The sequence below is a fragment of the Meriones unguiculatus genome, chromosome 4 (assembly GCF_030254825.1).
Source record: "Meriones unguiculatus strain TT.TT164.6M chromosome 4, Bangor_MerUng_6.1, whole genome shotgun sequence".
Lineage (NCBI taxonomy): Eukaryota > Metazoa > Chordata > Mammalia > Rodentia > Muridae > Meriones > Meriones unguiculatus.
This window is the reverse complement of record NC_083352.1, coordinates 83,518,086-83,537,052: the sequence shown is the minus strand read 5'-3', so window position 1 is coordinate 83,537,052 and position 18,967 is coordinate 83,518,086. Positions and strand designations below refer to the sequence as shown.

Genomic DNA, 18,967 nt, shown 5'->3' with positions numbered 1-18,967 from the left:
TGCCTGCCCCAGACCTTGGCCACAAGACTCCTGCCTGCGTGTGCGCGTGCACGAGCGCGCACGTACACACACACACACACACACACACACACACACACACACACACGCTTCTCCGGGCCGCCCACATCCATACATACACATCCACTCCCAGCAAAGTTAAGTCCCCGGGCCGAGGTGGCCCCAGCGTCCTCACCTTTGGAAAAAAGGGCAGCCAGGCTGATGAGCACGGGAGACCAAAGGTACCACAGCGTCCCCATCTCAGATGGGCACATCCTGGAGACTCGGAGCGCGGGTCCTCTTCTCCTCCGTGGTGTCGTCTCTCTGAAGGAGGGATGTCGCCAGGTCCCCAGAGAACAGAAGCTGAGCTGGATAGCCAAGACGCATCTGGCTAGGGACCCGGAGCAGCAGGGCCGCCCTGTGCCGGGTCCCCACAGGTCCACAGCCAGGCCGCTCGGGCTCCGGGGTCCCGCAGCGCAGGCCGAGCTCACCTCAGTGATTCGACCGCGCTGAGAACTGGCTCGTGAATTGAATTTCACTCCACAAGGGGGGTCTCCGGTGCTGGGTCCCCAAGCGCGGAGAACGCTCTGGGGGCTCCGGCTGGGCGGCCGTGATGGGCTAGTGAGCGCGGGCAGCTGCGGAGCTGCGAGGCTGCGGGGCCCGGGGCGCGGGCAGAGGCGGCGCGGGGGTCCCCAGGCGGGTGGCCAGGCGCGCGTGGGGACCCGGGAAGCGTAGCGTCGCCGCCCCCATCCCGCGCCACGGGGCTTCCGAGCGCGCGCTCCTCCGCCCAAAGTTTGCGGGGCGCTGCGGCTCCACCCCAGCCCGACCGGGCTCCCCACGCGCGCCCGGCGCACGGCCGGCTCCGGAGACGCGCGGCGCTTGGGGCGGAGGGCGAGCGGCGCGCGGACGAGGAGGCGCGGGCCCGGGGCGGCTGCATCCGAGCGCACCCAGCACAGCGTGCCCAGGCGGGCTGGGGCTGTTGCTTTCTAATTTCTCTCTTTTTCCCTCTCTCTCTCTTTCTCTCTTTTTCTCTCTCTCTTTTTAGGCCCCACCCTTCTGGAGTGACAGCTGTGAGCCCCAATCCGCAAAGTAGGTCCCACCTTCCTGGTTGCGGGGCGCCCAGCCTCCCTGTGCGCGAATGGGAGGTGGATACTCAGAAGAGGACATGGATACCAGCCAGCCCCGGAGAGCACGCGTGGGGACCAGCGTGGGTGTCTACACTCACAACAGGTGTCGAAAGGCCCTCTGCCCTGCTTTCTCAAAGCCTCGGGCTGCAGGCAGTCCTCAGGCAAGGACAGACAGCTCAGGACCCTTAACATAAACGGAAGTGTTCCCAGTTGATCTCTTGAATGTGACCCTGGGATCCCAAAATGACTCCCAGATTCCTGTCCCTGGAAGATTTCCATCCTGGCACCGCTCGAGGGAAGATGTTGCGCTGAGAACCTGATAGGCTCTCTGTTCATGCCTTCTGGAGGCTCTAAGGCAAACTCGCACCCAGATACCTAATTCCCAGGCTAGAGTTCCGAGCTCAAGTCCTCCTCACTGCTAAGGGGAGCCTCGGAAACAAGTCGATTCTATGCGGATTCAGAGAGGAAACCCAGACTCAGTTCAGCGGGGGATTCACTTCTGAGGGTAAAAATGGATTGTGTTAGTTAATTCTCTTGTCGCTGTGACAAAACACTTAACAAAGACAACTTAAGGGAAGAAGAGCATGTTTGGGCTTATGGGCAGGGAAGGTATCTGAGTTAGCTTTCGTCCGGTTGACGTGAACTAGAGCCGTCCGGGACGAGGGAACCTCGATTGAGGGACCGCCGCCATCAGATTGAGCGCCTCATAGGCAAGCCTGTGGGCATTTTCTTGGTTGATGGTTGAGTGAGAGGACCCACGTGGGCAGTGCCACCCCTGGGCAGGTGGTCCTGGGCTGTATAAGAAAGGCGGGATGCAAAAGCCGTGGAGAGCAAGGGAGTAAGCCGCAGTCCTCCGCGCCTTCCCTGTCAGGTCCTGCCGCCAGCCTCCTGCCCCAACTTCCCTCCATGGTGGATTTAAACTGTGAGATGAAATAAACCCTTTCCTCTCCAAGCTGCCTTTGATCTGTGTTTTTATCACAGCACCAGAAGCCGAACTAGGACGGCATGGCAGCAAAGAGCATGAGGCAGGCGGTCACATTGCATCTGCAGTCAGGAAGCAGAGAGAAAGGGGGGGGGGGGCTGCTGCCCAGCATTCCTTCTCCTTTGTATTGAGTCCAGGGCCTTGGCCCATGCACGTTAGCAGCCACATTCAGGGTGAATCTTCCTCTTTTGGTTAATCCTTTGTGGGAACACCCAGAGGTGTGTCTCCATGGTGACTCTAAACTTATGACATGATTAACAATCACAGGACTCACAGAATCTCCCTAAAGGGGACAGTCTGTGTCTGGGAGCTACAAAAATATCACCAGCATTCTCAGCTTCCTGACTTCCAAGGGAGATCAGAGAAGCCAAGACTGTCCTGCCTAAGACTATCTTTTCTGTGTATTCTCGCCTTTGGGATAACAGTTTCTGCGTTGTCCTGTGTGTCTTTCTTAACTTTTGTGGGTTTGGGTGTTCTTTTGTTTAGCTGTTAAGCTCTGTGTGTGTGTGGGGGGGGTCTGTTTCCTATAAACTTTACAGAGTTTATGAGGCTGAGAGCCTGGTTGACATATCTGCTGTCCACAGTCCAGAAACGGATGTGGCCCGGGTAGATGGCACACCAGAATGTCATACTGAGGCCACCCTGAGGCCGCCGTGATAGAATGTACGATGAGAACCATCAGTACATATCACTTCTTCCTTTCCCTGACTGATGGGGGAAACTGAGGCTTCTTCATCACTGCATGCACTTCCCTGATTGATCCCCACCTGTCTAACCAAGCTTCCCTCCTTATTTCTCAGTGCTAGATCCAATAGTGTGTATTCAAGTATATTTGTAAAAGATTCACTTATTTTTATGTAATGTATGTGAGTGGTTTGCTTACATGTATATAAATACATCAGATCTGTACAGTACCCACAGAGACCAGGAGAGGCCAATCCCCTGCAACTGGAGTTGATGACATTTGTGAAGCACAGTGTGAATGCTGAGAATTGAACTTCAGTCCCCTGCAAAAACAGCCAGTGCTTCTAAACACTGAGCCTTCTCCCAACCCCCAAGTCTATACATTTTTTATTTCATTTTTATTTGTTTGTTTGTTTGAGACTGGTTTTCATTGTGTCGTTCTGGCTGTCCTGGAACTTGCTTTGTAGACCAGAACTCAGAGATCTATCTGCCTCTGCCTCCCAAGTGCTGGGATTAGAGGCATGTGCCACCTCTGCTGGTTCCCAAGTATTTTAAAGACAATACTTAAGTTCAATTCCTAGAAGCTAATGGCCTCTAGCTTTTATTTTAAAAATGACTTCACTTTTTTTCTAAATCATTTTCCCCTGAATTGTAAGCAGCGGGTGACTCTTTTAAGCTATATCACTGCACAAGGCTTCTCTGTATATGTCCTTAAGATGAAAGAGTCTAGCTGCTGCCTGGAATTTCTTCATCATACATAGTTATCTAGCAAACGTTTTCTCTATTCAAACTGTGCGGACCTGATGAGTGGCTAAAATAAGAGGTAAGAATGACTCCCCCTCCAGTTCTCCTCACGGGGCTGTTGAAGTGTGTGTGCCCACTCCTCTGCCGAAAATTAGCACAGCAGCTAATGGTGGGAGAGCCGCTCCCCAGGGAGACCTACAGGCATTCACGGCAGCCTACCAGGTCCTCGGCTGCAGTCCCGTGCCAGAGGGACCCCTTCCTGTTGGATTCACCTGCCCTGTCACTCTCAAATCAATGGCGTTTTTCCTCCAAGAATATGTGTTTCATCTGCAAAGCCATAAATCAATTGGAAGCAAGTTCTACTAATGATTAAATAGCACTAATTGTTCATGCCTGACTGTGTGACGCTTGACACAAGGGAACAAGGAGGTTGAGTTCCGATGCGCCCTGGTGAATAGGCACTGTTGCAGGCACTTGCACCATTTCAGGCACGAGGGCATCACCGGAAACCAACTATGCAAGGCTGAACACCACTCCCCCCCCATCCTTCTGATGACACGTGGAGAAACTCAGGCAAGCTCCACTGGGAAGCACCCTTTGAGCAATGCCTTTGAGTGTTCATTTCAAAACAGCAGAGCGCACATGAGGGGCCAGTCCGTGGCACAGGTACAAAATGAGGTAAACTGCAGAGGGTTTGCCTTTCAATGCACAGTGCAGGATCTAGCTGGAATTTACTCATGGTTTTTTACATTATTGATATTTTTGCTTTCATATAGACCGCCCCCCCCCCCGTGTCTCCTTTGAAATGAAGTTCCATCGGTTTCTGAAGCATGGGGAATTCTAAGTTGCAACTGGAACAAGGAGCTCCAGAAAGGGAAGCCCACATGACCCTGAACCTTCTCTTTAAAACGAAACAAAACTTCCCAAACTTCATGATACGGTTATGAAATCAGTCAGGGACAGATCGGGCCCATGACCTATTTCGTGGGCACACTGAGCTCCAGAGAGAGTGCCTACGTCGGTGGGGGCCGCTCCTGCCCCTCAGTCCTTCCCAGCAGGCAGGTGACTGACTGGATCTGAGCACCCCTGCCTCCACTAAGTTGAGGCAGCCAGCAGCCACCTGTAGCTCTCCTCGGCGCCTGCACTGCTATGGAAGCAGCTCCAGAAGCCTTGGCTGCTATAGGCCGGTGGCGCCCCCTTGAGCCAGCAGCCCAGCACGACTAGGAGTGCAGCGAAGCTTTCTGCCTTCCACAAAGGAATTTGGCAGGAAACCAATTACCTTGAGTCCCCACAATCCTCCATTCTTCCCAGTGACTGTGCTCCGATCTGTGCTGTTCTTTGCCCTCCCTTCTGTCCTTCCCGCACTCACATCCTCCCCGGGTTCCAGGGTGTCTGAGATTTCTTGTATGGCCTCTTAAGTGAGCATAGCATGGCTCTCCGTTCCCCATCAAGTATTGACTCGTGGGAAGGACTGCTTAGATAAACTCCGCTTCCTGCCGCTGAAGGCTTGATGGGGTGAGGATTCCCTCAGGTGGTTGGCACGGCAAGTCGGCTGTCCAAAATCCACCTATGCTTTCCATTTGTCCCTACGTCTGTGGCAGAAACTGTCTCTGTGCTCCTGAAACCGGCTGCTTCTCTCTGCTAGAGAGCCAGTGTCTCACTATGGCCCTCCTGAGGTGACATGTGGCTAGGCCCAAAGCACGCAGCTGGGGGGTTGTATGTGGCTTCCAAGTGGAACTCAAGACACCTCAAGGTGACCCCCCAATCTCGCTGTGTTCTTCCCACAGGTCCCGGTTGAACGCAGGAAGACCACCCCAGCTTATTTTATCACAAAGTCTGTGTTTGCTTGGCACATATGCCAAGCAATATGAGACGAGCCCAGTGTGATTCCATACGGCAACAACCAAGTGGAGGCTTCTTGGATGGCAAGAATGAAACGGAACTGTGTTCACTTGGGAAGGCTTGGACTTAGTGTGCCATGATGGCGTACGGTGCGCACTGACCACCCAAAGGTAACCAGAGCGCCCTTGGCATCCTGTCAGAGTGCTATGACTGTGGGCTTTGCTGGTCCTAGGAGAGGAACCCTAATTCTTTTGCTCCTCAATTGTTGCTTACTCTCTCTGATATTTGGTCTCTGCCCTTTCTGACACAAGACTGACCAGCTGTCTCCAGACAACTAACCAAGTGATCAGAATGCTTCTACAAGTGTCCCCCTCTGGCTACTATTGTTTTCAGGACCAGAGAGGATGGAAACTGAGGCTGCCAGGCTCAGGAGTCCAGATGACACTGGTGCTGTGTCCAGTAGAGCATCATTTTGATGTCAGGAGCCAACAAGTCTGTTTGGAGTGCTTACCTCCTCCATGAGGCTGGAAGAGATACTTCCAAGCTGGGGGCTGGAGCTGGGCCACCTTCAGTGAAGCTCTGTGTCAGCATGGAGGAGCCAGAAGGTCAGCCAAAGCCCAACTTTCCCAGAACAAGACAGTAGCTGCCATTTCTCCCAGCCAGTGGGTCCAAGCACAGTCGAGCCCTGACACTGCGGAAGCCTGAGCCACAATCCTGTAATGAGTGCAACATTTGACAGGAGTCGGAAGGATCAATTCATTCCCCTGGCCCCGCATCCAAATAGCTTGATTTCTCTTGTCCATTCAAAAATCAAATCTTCTAATGGGCCCGAAAGGCTGCGTGCTCCAGGGGAGAGCTCACGACCGACCCGGCTTGCAAGAGGGCTTGCCACAATACGAAACGCCTTCCTCTCCCATCCCCACATCAGAAATCACTTATTGAATGGATGTGCAGGGAGTTAATCCTGCCTGGTAGGAAGGCTTAACAGCCACAGAGGGGGGAGTTCCAGCCACCAATTTGTGAGTTTCTAACATCAAAGCTCTGTAAACAGGCCGCATTGTGGTCACTCACAGTGTGAGGCTCCGAGTGTATTTCCTATGGCCCAATTTGGAGTGACTTAAAGGAGTTTCTAGGGTACGAACATATTGAAGTGTTGAGGATGGGGGAAGCTCTCACTTAGAGAGACTCCCATGAGGTACCACAAGCCTTCCAACACCACCAAGGTAATAAAAGGGCCTCTCCAGCTTCCTTTAGGCACTGACCTCCCTATACCGGTAGAGCTCTGTGTGAGATTCGGGGATGGAATGTTAAGGACGCGCCTGACTGGCCTCTTACTCGGCACCAACCTGCCACTCAAAGTCGGTATGGCCCCTCCTACACAAACACATACATGTCCTCAGGAAAACTCTATCAAGTCTGCGCCAGCTTCCCGGTTTTATCGAAAGGTCTGTGTTTGCTTGGCACTTAAGCCGATCAATATGGGATGCATCCAGTGTGACTCCACACAGCCAGTGGCTTGTAAACTCCAATTTGACTTGTCACATGAGCAACGTCAGTCTCAGAAAAGAAAAAAAAACAGTGACTAGTGACTAATGATTCACTTGGGAGTGAGTTCTCTGGGTCTGAAAATAACACAGAGGCAGTGACCAAGTGGTACCACCACTGATGTGTGACTTCTCTTGTGGGGGATGGTGGGGGCAAGGACAAGCATCCGTTCACCCCAGGCACAGTGCCAGCGGCACACCACAGAAATGAGTCCACCCAAGACTGGCTTCCTCGTGGTTTCGTGTGTTCGGGGTCACTCTTAAGAGCGTGCTGGGCTCCGGAGGCAGCATTGCTTTGCGGCATGAGGAACAACCCCAGCTGGCAGAGCCCTGAGCCTCCACCCCACCCCCGCCCTCAGCAGTTGCTCTTCACTTCTGCTCCTTCTGGGAGGACACCTCCTAGGTCTTGTAACTTTCTTGTAACCTGTGTGAGCTCTTTACTCCTTCCAGGAGAGACTGTAGTTATTGTCTGGAGGCAATAACTACAAGGCAGGTGCTTAAGAGGGAGGAAGTATAAAAAGATAATTCAAACATTTCCCCACATTAAAAAAAAAAGGCAACACAGGGTCTATTTCATTATTTTTACTATTTTTTTTAATGGGCACCAAGGCTGTAAAGGGATGGGGGGCGGTGACTGTGATCACGTATTTCATTTTTCGCAGCTGCAGAGCACAGCTGTGCTTTACTCTGGGTCCGGGGCACACAGATGGCTTGGGGAGAAGCAGCAGGTGCGGCTATGGGTACATCAGTGGGCCTGCAGTGCCTCCTCGTGGTAGCATGTGGCAGTTCAGACACCTGCTTTCCCTGAACAACTGGACCAACATCTGTCATAATGAGCTAACACTTCCCTTAGACAAGTTCTGTGTGTCTGTGTGTGTGTGTGTGTGTGTGTGTGTATTTAAAACTTCGAAGGTTTCTCACGACATTATACAAGCATATGAAGGTAACCAAGGCAATAAAGATTATGGAAACCCTGTGTCTGGGTCTATGGAGTGACAGAAAGGTCCTTATCACTAATAAATATGTACAGCGGCACTGCTCATGGGTATTTACCTCAAGGACCCTAAGTCAATATATCTTATATTTTGCTCATCAGTATTCACTGCTTTGCCTTTCACAGTGGCTAAGATACGGAGGCAAAGTAGGTGTCCACCAGCAGAAGAATGGATACAGAAAATGTTTGTACACACACAATGGGATTTGATTCGGCCATACAGAGGACTGAAATTGTACCATATGCAAGAAATGGAAGCAACGGAGATAATGAAACTGAGTAGACTAACCCGGTCCTAGACAAATAACACGTGTTTTCTCTCTACTGTGGCTCCTAGGTCTCACATAGCCACATAAAGCCAATAGGTATAAGCTGAATGACAGCAGAGGTGAAGCTGTCTAGGAGATAAAAAAGGCTCAACAGATGGGTCAAGACTAGGCAGTGGTATGTGGGAGAGTTGGAGGTGAGTTCAAAATACAGAAAACAGTTATAATAGTTTTACATGAAAAAAAACATCATGGAAGTGATTTGAATTATTTCTTTCACGTTCATCCATATCTGAGTTGAAATTTAGTTTTTCTTTGAAATGTGCCAAATATCTAATTGTTTTCATAGGGTGTGCCACCAGCACTGATCTTTATAATACAGATTACTCAAATGAATGAGCTGCTTCCTGGCACCACCTGTTCACAGAAACCTCATATTGGCCGAGGCTGGGGGGGGTGGGCTCCCATGGGGCTCTTTCACAAAGATACTAACCCACTGGTAAGGGCTCCTCCCCATGACCTCACCACCTCCCAAAGGCCTCTCTTGACACCATTCTATTACTGGAGATGGCAATACCCACACATGAATTTAGGGGAGACACACATCAGGCCTATGGCACCTACACTCCAGCATCAAATGGGTTCCTTGTGGTGGGGGCTGAAATCATGGCAGAAGCTTTCTTTCCCTGGATGCTGGGTATGGGTGGTGCTGTGGACAGGCCTGGATATATATAAGTTTGCATGTGTGTTTCAGGTGAGAGATCTTTCTGATGTAGATGAGGGTTAAGGTTACTGGCCATGACCAGTTAGAACAGAGAATCTTGGCACTCTGGAGACCCCTGACAAGCAGAATGATGGAAAGCCTATACTTCCTTCTCGCCACCTTTGTAAAACAGCCTCACAAGATCACACTGGGACTTCCTGTCAAAACTGGCCCTTGATGTTCACCGTTCCAGTTCGATCCAAAAGCGACTACTTGTGTCTGGCTGTTATCTGGCTGTGTGTTTTAAATGTACCAGAATCCAAGCTGTTGGGGTCCCCCCCCCCGCTTTTTCTTTGATTATGGCATTCCTGGATGGGAAACTACTTTGGAAATAATTTTTGGAAATTTTCATTATGAGAAATCTGTGCTTCGAGTATACATATTTAGCAAATATTTTCAAACTCTTTCCAAAAATCAGCCTTCGGAAGTTCCCAGCTTGGCTGGAGTTTCTGGGCCAGCAAAGCTAGGGTTAATCACACATGCTCCCACCTGGAATACGGGCTGACTACAAGTGAGGAAAAGAGAAAGGGGCTGACCATTAATGGTTTACACAACATACTTTCCCCTCTCTGTCTGGTGCTCAGTCTGTGCACACACCCGTCTGAGCTGATGCCTGCCTTCACGGGGTTCTAAGAGAAACTTGCTTTGCTTCTGTGGGTCTCCTGTGCTCTTACTAGAAAGACGTTTTTTACAGGGAACAGAGAGGTTTCAGGTGGAAAGGCTGTCAGCCACCGTGCTGCCGTCACCTCATTCCCCCAGTGCTGTGAGCCCCCTCTGTCTCCACGCACACCTCGCTCTGAGAAATCAACAGCGAGCTGAGTCCTCATAACAGAAGATAAATTACCCATTGTTTTCCCTCCTCGCAGTGAGGATTCTGTATCTGATTTGGATAGAGTATTTGGGGGAAACATAAATCACGTGGGAGGGGGCTGGAGAGAAAGATCAGTTGGTACAGTAATTGCCTTAAAAGCATAAAGACCAGAATCAAATCCCCTTCTGCAAAAACAATCCCAGTAATGGCAAGGGGAGACAGGTAGATCTTTAGGAGGATCACTGCTCGGCCAGCCTGGCCTATTTGGTGAGCTCCGGGCGGGTGAGAGACCCCGTTTCAATACACAAAGCGGATGGTGCCTGTGGGATGACAGCTGGGGCTACTCATCTCCGTATACATGTGAGCAGGTACACACATGCGCGCGCACACACTCACAAAAGAAAAAAATATATAAATCAGACTTGATATTCCTCAGCCCCAAAGCTTCCCAGGCTGCTTGGCCTGCTCCACCAACGGCCAGAGTTCTTGGCAATGCTCTCCAAGGCTGTGAGACCACCGTCCACATCCCCAGCCACAGTACTGCCTCCAGTACAGCCTAATTCACAACAGGCAGTCTTTGCATAGACAGTCTCCTGTTTGAGGAACACTGTGCCATCAGACACTTCTATGGTTCATTCATTTCCTCGAGGTCTTGGCTGAGCACACTTCATTACAAATGCCTCCTGGTGATATAATGTTTAAATAACTGCTCTCATCTTGTACTGTCTAATCCTGGGTTGGTTTTTCTAACAGGAACCAGCACTAGTAATTCCAAGTGTGTGTCTGCTCAGAGATCTGGGAGCTCAGGTAAACCCCCGCCACCGCCAAATCAAGCCTTGTCTTTTTCACTGACAGCTCTGTTCACTCTGCTCAGAGCACGACAGAGCAATGCAAGCTTTCCATGCACTTCTGCACTGATTGAGCAATGGCTGGGGCTGGCCCCTCTGCCCACTGCCATGGCTCCCTCAGTCTGAACTGGCAGGTTGTCTCTGCCAGGGCTGTGTTTCTTCTGCTATTATGTAGCTACTGTCTCTTGGGAGAACAACTGTCCAACTTATTGAAGAGAAAGATGCACCCAAGCCTAAGGTCGAGTTTATCAAACCCCTTGTGATTTTGAGAGGAAACTGAGGCAAGATTTTTCTTTCTGAATGTGTTAATTACTTTCAAGTATCTGTGACCAAAATCTGGGATGGGAAAACAGCAGGTTGAAATGATTTGTTTAGGTTCCTGGATTCAAAGGGTTTTGTTCACAGCCCTCAGCTCTGGGTGCATGATGAGGCCGAAAGGCAGGGAGGTCAAAACATGGCAGAGAATGAGAGCTACGACAGGGAGGACTCACCTAAAGACAGAGACAGACGGCAGAAAGGAGAGGAATATAGGAAGGAATGATGACAAGCCATTTCCTGTCACCCAGGCTGATCGGGAACTCACTGTGTAGCCCAACCTGGCCTTAAACTGATAGGCAATCCTCCTGCCTCAGTCACTCAAGCACCAGGATCCAGTTCTGACACCAGGATCCAGTTCTGAGCTCCCCAGCCCAGCTCACTAAGTCAGTTAGTTGCTAGATGGACTCAGCAGCGGCCCCTGCCTCAGTTGTTCTGGTTTTGAGTCCCCTTGGTTGACATAAAGACAGACCCCACAGAAGCACACTTGGCAGGGCAGACAGCGACAGGGAGGGCAAGCCTAAGATGGCCTCTGTGATTAGGAAGCGCTTGGTCCCGCAACAGGTGTCCTGTCCTCATCACAGCCAGATGAATCTCTTTCCACAACTCCCTGCCACACTGCAGTTATATAAACACCCAGCAACACTGTTTTAAAACGGCGTGGCGTCTGACACTCGGTCTGAACTTGTAGGTACAACAACTAGGGCACAAACTCCGAAAATGTGCGATGGAGCGGCTTCCAGCCCAGTCAGCATTTCCCAGCTGCACAAGGAAATGAGGACTCAGCAACCAACACACACCTGCCTCCCCTTATCACAAAGGAGACGCAATAACCTGAGGTGTCTGTTCCCTTTCCAGATCTTGGCATCTTTAATGAGAGGGTGGGGGGAGAGAGAGAGAGAAAGAAACTTTAATAGCAGCAAAAACAACAGAAATTAAGGTTCTTAACTTCCAATTTCAAGATGAGTTCATTAATGGGTTGGGACTGGAGCTCTGGCTTCCTGGATGAGCGACATGCTTTCATGGTGTTCTCTTTCCAGTCCATTCCCCACAGAGACAATTTAAAACCACGCTATGAAAACCCAAGCTAGCTTTGACCTTGCACAAGCCCAGTATGCTATATTCAGAGTCAGACAAGGGATCCAGGTGGGGAAAAGCAGTTTTGTAAAATGCATTTCTGTCCTGGTAGAAAATCCACACTAACCATTGTTCTCTAGTACTGACTTGCTTGCTCCATGCTGGAAGCACTTCCACTAACAGCCTTAGCTTGTCATCTAACAGCCCAGTAAGCTTGGTGGTAATGTGCTCTATATGCTTCAGAGGTCTAGGAACAGAGGCTCTGGGGGTTTAAGGAACTTGGCTACAGTTGCACAGCTCTTAATTCAACCAGCATGAGGTTTTTCTCTAGGTCCCTTGGCTGTGTCGCTTCAACATTGAACTGGGAAATGACCAGCTTTGGGGAGTCTCAAAGTGAGTGTGAATAAGACTAGTTTCAAACAGGACTCCACTATGGGGATTGAAGTGGGAAGAGGTGGAATCTGAGGGCTCTGACCTCATCCATGGGTCCATCCCTTGATGGATTCAAGATATAGCATCATGTGGGGTAGGGCTTGGCTCCAGGGAGCAGGTCACTGGGAGGCGCCAGACCTCAAAACAAAGGTAAGAATAAGCCCAGAACCTAGGAGAAGGCTCAGAGGGTTGAGATACTTGCTGGCCAAACCTGAGGACCTAAGTTCAAATACCAGGACCCACGCCCTGGTGGAAGGAGAAACCAGACTCCCATAAGTTGCCCTATGGCTCATGAGGGCTTCACACAACTAAGCACATTTTTTTAAGCAATTAAAAAATATTTACCATGTGGTTTAATCCCAGCCCTTGAGAGGCAGAGACAGGCAGATCTCTGAGTTTGAGGCCAGCCTGGTCTACAGAGCAAGTACCAGGAGATTCAGGGCTAGCTACATAATGAAACCTTGTATCAAAAAGGAAAAAAAAAAAAAAAGTCAACATAAGAATGAATGAATGAATGAATGAATGGGTAGTAAACAATTGGTTTTGTTCAGCTGCCCGTCCCCTGCATATTCCAAATAATTGCCTTTACCCAGACAGGGGCAGTATGTCCTCCAGGGATGGGCAAGTTGCTCCCCAGTGCATTCTTCTCAATGTGACCCTCATACTCCACCCCAGGGGGCTTCTAATGTTGACCTGTCTACATAGATATTCCTCACTGGTCACCAGCACGGTGGCCATGTGACACGAGGTGACAACTGGAGCTCTGACAGAGTGGAGTGCACCTTGCTTGCTGGAACCCAGAGGCTCATGTGCTGATCGCCTCAGGCCGAGACAGCTAGACCCCATGAAAGAGGCCACAGTTGAGTGTCTCAAGAAATAGTCCTAATAGCAAGGCTCTCAGCAGAGGCTCATAAGCTTGCAGAGTCCTCCTGGGTCCTCCAGCATGTCACTGGGGCTTCTAAATGCTCCCCAAACACGGTCCTTGTGCCACAGGCAAAACAGCCAACTTGACAGTGTTTTCCACAGACCCTGAGACCAGAAGAAAAATAAGTAAAGTTGCTTTATACTATTGAGTCAACCTGGCTTGCTACCCAGAAGAGGGACATGGGCTAATGATTTAGAAATCTCTGTGACAAGAGTTTGGGGGGGGGTCATCTGGGTGATGTGAGCCTCATGGGAGCATTAAATATGTGTGTTAAGGGTGGTGGAGGAAGGGCCACTTTACCAGAAGGTGCTGTATGTGGTCACTGAAGCAATGTTTTTTGGGCATCTACTTACAACAGAAATCCTAGAGGGGAAAATGAGTGGTGGGGGGAATGTGTGGTCCTGTGAACAGTCAGAAAAATTTTAGAATTCAGACGTTCAGGAGTTCTAGACATCTGTTCATCTTTGTAGACCAAGAATCCAAGACACAGACTCTATAGGAATGAGAGAAGGCTGCTTAGGCAGCAATCCTAGAGGAAACCAGGAGGGTCCATGCAGGTCACTCTAAAGCTGTGGTTCCCAAGTTGTGGTTCAAGTCCCCTCTGGTGGTAGAATGGACCTTTTACAGGGGTCACCTAAGACCACTGGAAAACACAGATTTTTATATTATGATTCAAAACATTGGCAAAATTACAGTTATGAGGTAGCAATGAAAACAACTTTATCATTGGGAGCCGCCACAACATGAGGAACTGTATTAAGGGGTCACGGCAGCAGGAAGGTAGAGAACCACTGCTCTAAAGCAAGCCAAGATCATGCAGGGTCCCCTGGAATAAGCCACAGCTACTGCCAGTCCCCCAGGGCAATCCAGATCTAATAATGCAGGCTCCTGAGACCCAGGGTTCTGGCTTTATTTTGTCTGCCACAGACTAACCATACCGTTCATACCTGGGACACACCACCTAGATGCTCCTCTCCAACTGGGAGGGACCTTGGCTCATGATGATGGAATCTAACTTCGGAGAATCAGGGCAGTAAGCAAGAAGCAGTTCTACTCATTCCTGATGACTTCTATCCCATCAAACTCAGAGCCCCCCAACAAACATCTCTGAGACAGGTAGGCACCCCAAATCTCTACCAGTGACTACAACCACTGTTGTAGTCAATTGGCAATACAAGACACAGCTCTTCCTCCAAAATGTTAAGAGTATTTTTGTGCCAAATATGAGTGACCGGGGCTCAGAAACGCAGATTCGGGTTTTCCAAGAACCATATTTCAAAGGGCTAATACTTTCATGGTCTTTTTATAATAATAGGACAAAGAACCATATATCAATGCATTTTTTTCAGCAACATTTGAGGGCTCATCAGGCAAGCAGGATGCATACAGCAAAGCAGAGAAATCTCTGATGTAGGTAGGTAGCTTAAATAATATCTGAAGACTTTCTCAGCTTTTGGGTTGGTGGAAGCAAGGAGGTCTAAGTTAATATAGTTCAAAGGTTATCTGATGGCCAGGCACAGGAGTAACAAGTGCTTACTAAGGAGGCTGAAGATAGCCCAAGATAATTGCGACCTTGGATCTGTGACCGTCCAACTCTTCACAGTCAGGAGGTCCTGATCTAGTCTGAAGAATCTTCAACAAAGGTGGCTGCTTTTACAGTGTCAATTCACACAAGTATCTACCTGTCTACACCTGTATCCTAACCTGCATACGGAGCTTGAGGCCATAAATCGGTTAGACACGGATGCACCCAAAATGTATAAGATATAAGCATCTGTAAGTGTGTGGGGCTAGCCAGGGAGTGTTCTGCAAAAGCTCTTGATGGCAAAAGCTGAATATGTAATCGGTAATAGTTGAATCCTGCCAGACCTTCCCTATGAGTCTGACTCTAACGTGTGGCCTGAGTACACCCACCTGGTCAGCTCAGTCTTTCCCGAGCTGCAGTGATTGGTCTAGGAGGTGGATGTGCAGGTAGAGGCAGGCAGTCACAGGTGCCCTCTGAGAGCCCTCAGGCTGGCACACGGAGGGGAGAGTCTGTTTTCCTCTGCCGGAAACACAAACAACAGCAGCAACCCCGGGCCCCGGGGGAAAAAGACCTGGGAGACGGAAGCTCATGATTGACAAATAAAAGGAGACAGAATTCTAAGGAAGCCCGAAAGTGTGGAAGTGCTTCAGGCTCGTGAGAGTCATCCTTTCCTTCAGTGTGTGTCACACATCCAAGTAGCATCATTTTGCATCAGCAACTGACCTCCTCCAAGAGCAGGTGCTGACATCTAATTGGCACTGAAAACTACAATCATGACAACCACCCGATGTTGTTGGTGGCTTTTGCCATGTGAGTCTGGCTCACACTCCATCTTCCTAACAGCACAAGACTCATTAGTTAATTACTCACGGAGCGCACGTCATTATCTGTCCTTAATTGTCACATCTGAGATTACTGTTGAAGTGTCTTCCTCTATCAACATGCAATAGATTTCCCCCTCCATAGCTTGCTTGGCACCATCTTCCCGACGCATGCAGGTGGAAGCGTCACCCAGCATTGCAGCTGCCTAGCTGACCATATTTTATTTTATTTTATTTTATTGCTTTAAGTATATGAGTGTTTTGGCTACATTGAACATGTAGGAAGAGTTTTGGTTTCCAGTTACGTTTTTGCTTTAATCCTAAGTGTGGGGTATGGAATGCTTTTAGTTTGTCCACAGCTTATAATTGCCTAGTGTGGCTCAGAGCGGGGCATGGTCTTTGCCAGATGCAGTTAGTTTAATCATGAGGACTCTGAGAGGGTATAAATACCAGAGCCCAGAAAGATAGAAGGATGCTTCGAAGAAGATGGACGGAGGAGGAAGAAGGCTGCTTGTTTCTCCTGCTGCATTTGATGTTTGCTGTTGCTGGACTGCTAGATATCCTGACGACTGACATTGGTATTTTCTCAAAGAATCCGATGCCCCTAACAGCTGGAACTAAGTCTACAGAGGTCTACGTCTCGTTCCCCTTCTAACCTTCTTTCTTTCCTATATAGGGTTGCAGGGTTGGAAGGGAGGTAAGGGAATAAGGAACCCCATAAGTAAAGTTTTTTAAAAAAAACAGGCACTGTATGTGTATGTACACTTAAGTCCCTGAAGAGGCCAGAAGAGGGCATCGGATCCCCTGGAACTGGAGAGACATGTTGTGAGCTGCCACTGTGGTTGCTGGGAATCAAATCCAATTCCTCTGCAAGAGCAGCCAGTGCTCTTAACCATGGAGCCATCACTCCATCACCGCTTGTGAGTCATAGGATGGTTTCATTTCTTCTCTATCCTGATTCTCTGCAATAGCTGACCCTGCCTACTTCCTCATACATGTTTTGTTTCTTCTCTTTTCAAGATCCACCTGTCTGTTAATGTAAGAGGTCATCTTCCTGTTAACCTTTGAAGTATGCTTGGAACATGGCTTCCTTGTTTCCACACATATCCTCACCCAGTTCCCAGTCTTACACCATGGAGAGGTGGCTCCATGTCAGTCTGAGAAATTCCTCCTGTGGTCCAGGTGGGATTTCAAGTCCCTGTTGAATGGACTTCCTCAGACCACAGTTACATTTTGGTCAGTAAAGTGCTTGCCTTGCAAACATGAGGTCTTGCATTTGTTCCTAGACCCCACATAAGAGGCTGGATACGATAGCATGTGCTTATAACCACAGTCCTGGGGAGGCAGAGACAGGAGGACCCCTGGGTCCTGGCCATCCAGCCTAACTTGACCAGCGAGTTCCAGGCAGGGAGAGACCATTTCAAAAGATAAGGTAATGCCAGGCATGGTGGCACATGCCTCTAATTGCAGCATTTGGGAGTCAGTGGCAAGCAGATCTCTTTGTGTTCAAAGCCAGCCTGTTCTACATATGAGTTCCGGGACAGCAGGGCTATGTCCCATGCTGTCAAAAAATAAATCATACAAAGAAAAAACAAAATAAAACAACAACAAAACCCAAGGTGGGCATTGCTTGAAGAATGCCAGCTAAAGTTGACCTCTGCCCTCTGCACATACGTGTGCATGCCCAGTACATGAGTACTAAGCATACATACACATATGCAAGCACATATACACACACCCACAAAACTTGAATTTCCTGCAGCAACACCGAACACATACCTTTGATTATCTCTATAAATCCTCAGCTATGTTTAAAGCTTTTCTCCCAGTGTTCTCTTGCTTACAGTAACCCAACAATCCTGCCCTTACCTCCCTTCCATGACTCTGCCCTCCCACAGACCATGGCTGTTTCTCTTAGGATAGAACAGGAAGGTCTTGGTTATCTCTTCACACTAACACCAGAGTACCACTGTGAAAACACAAATACCTTATTTTTCTTTCGTCTAGATTCTTCACTGGCTTCCTGGTACCTAGTGGGAGGTTCCCTTCCCTCATAATTTTCTGAAAATCTCTTTTGTCTTAGAAGAGAATGGACTTTTTTCCAGATCCCACAAAAAGTTTATGATATGCCCTGAGATCATTTAAGGCAATGTACATGGTCTGCTGTCCTACTATGTGCTTTAGCCTGCTGTCCTACTGTGTGCCTAGACTGTTTAAGTTTGCCCTACCTTTAAAGCAACATAGACAATCTTCTTTCCTTGGATTTATGTCATGCAATAGTTTTTACACCCTAAACACATAGCTTTAATCCCAAGTTGTGTATTCTCTGACCTAGAATGGTGTGTGTGCATGTGTGTGTGTGTATGTGTATGTGTGCTGCAGTAATCATTTGCTAATAGCAGCTAATGCATTGAAAGGAACCTTATACAACAAATATCCCATAAATGTTGGAAGCAACATGTGGATATAGGTTAATAGCATCTGTGTGAGGTTTTAGGTGCAGTTCTGGGTCATCTGGCCAGTAATGTAACTTCTTCCCTATAAACCTCTGTTAAAGGATTCTGTAAAGATCTCTCATTTCTTTCCCATGTGTTATGCTGTCAGTGCTGTTTGATAAATACGGAGCAGAGCCCCATGTCATGTTGTCAGTATTGTTTGATAAATACAGAACAAAGACCTTTGAGGACAAACCTCAGACACACAAACACACAGGCAACGGGGACAGACAGATCATACACACACACACATACCGGAAACAGACAGGCCAGGAACTACAAACTACAGATAGACAAATGACAGGTTAATGACAAACTGACAAATGACTCCAGGAGTTTGTTTTCTCTTGGTCAAACTAATCCAAGAGGAAATTTGACTTCATTCCTTAATATGACATTGCTGTGTTCTGGTGTCCCTCTGAGGCTATCTCTAATGAGTCACCTGCAGCATCATTCACCTCTCTTCCCGGTACTCAGCCTTCCAAACTCCCCAATAGAAGCCCTTTAGATGGACCAGCCTCTCCCTCTACCCCTTCGCATAGCATCTCCCCATTTCTTAGGACAGATTTCCTCGCTACTCTGTACCTTGTAGCTTTAATGTCATCGGCCCAGGATACCCTCTGCTTACCCAGGAAGAGGACACTCAGCCTGTTGGCTCATTCTAAACACTCACCATGTGTGTCACTCTCAAGCTCAAAGCATGCCGGCACACTTCTTCAGAAACGGTATGACTTGCCAAGTGTATGATCTCGGCGCCTTCCATGGTAAGACACGT

General features: G+C 49.0%; 1 protein-coding gene and 1 long non-coding RNA gene across 3 annotated transcripts in view; one reads left to right on the top strand and one right to left on the bottom strand.

Moving 5' to 3' along the window:
• Window positions 1–1,060, bottom strand: part of Tmem132d (transmembrane protein 132D) — a 605,099-nt gene extending 604,039 nt beyond the window's left edge. The window contains exon 1 of one of the 2 annotated variants that reach the window (XM_060382291.1): window positions 194–1,060. In XM_060382291.1, coding sequence (XP_060238274.1) covers window positions 194–272 — 79 coding nt within the window. In that variant the 5' untranslated portion in view covers window positions 273–1,060. The remainder of the gene's footprint in view (window positions 1–193) is intronic. The other variant, XM_060382292.1, reaches the window with a different exon arrangement.
• Window positions 103–7,457, top strand: LOC132653676 (uncharacterized). Its single transcript, XR_009591462.1, has 3 exons — window positions 103–239; window positions 1,043–1,629; window positions 5,322–7,457. It is a non-coding gene; the product is annotated as an uncharacterized LOC132653676 (long non-coding RNA).
• The last annotated feature ends 11,510 nt before the right edge of the window (window positions 7,458–18,967 follow it).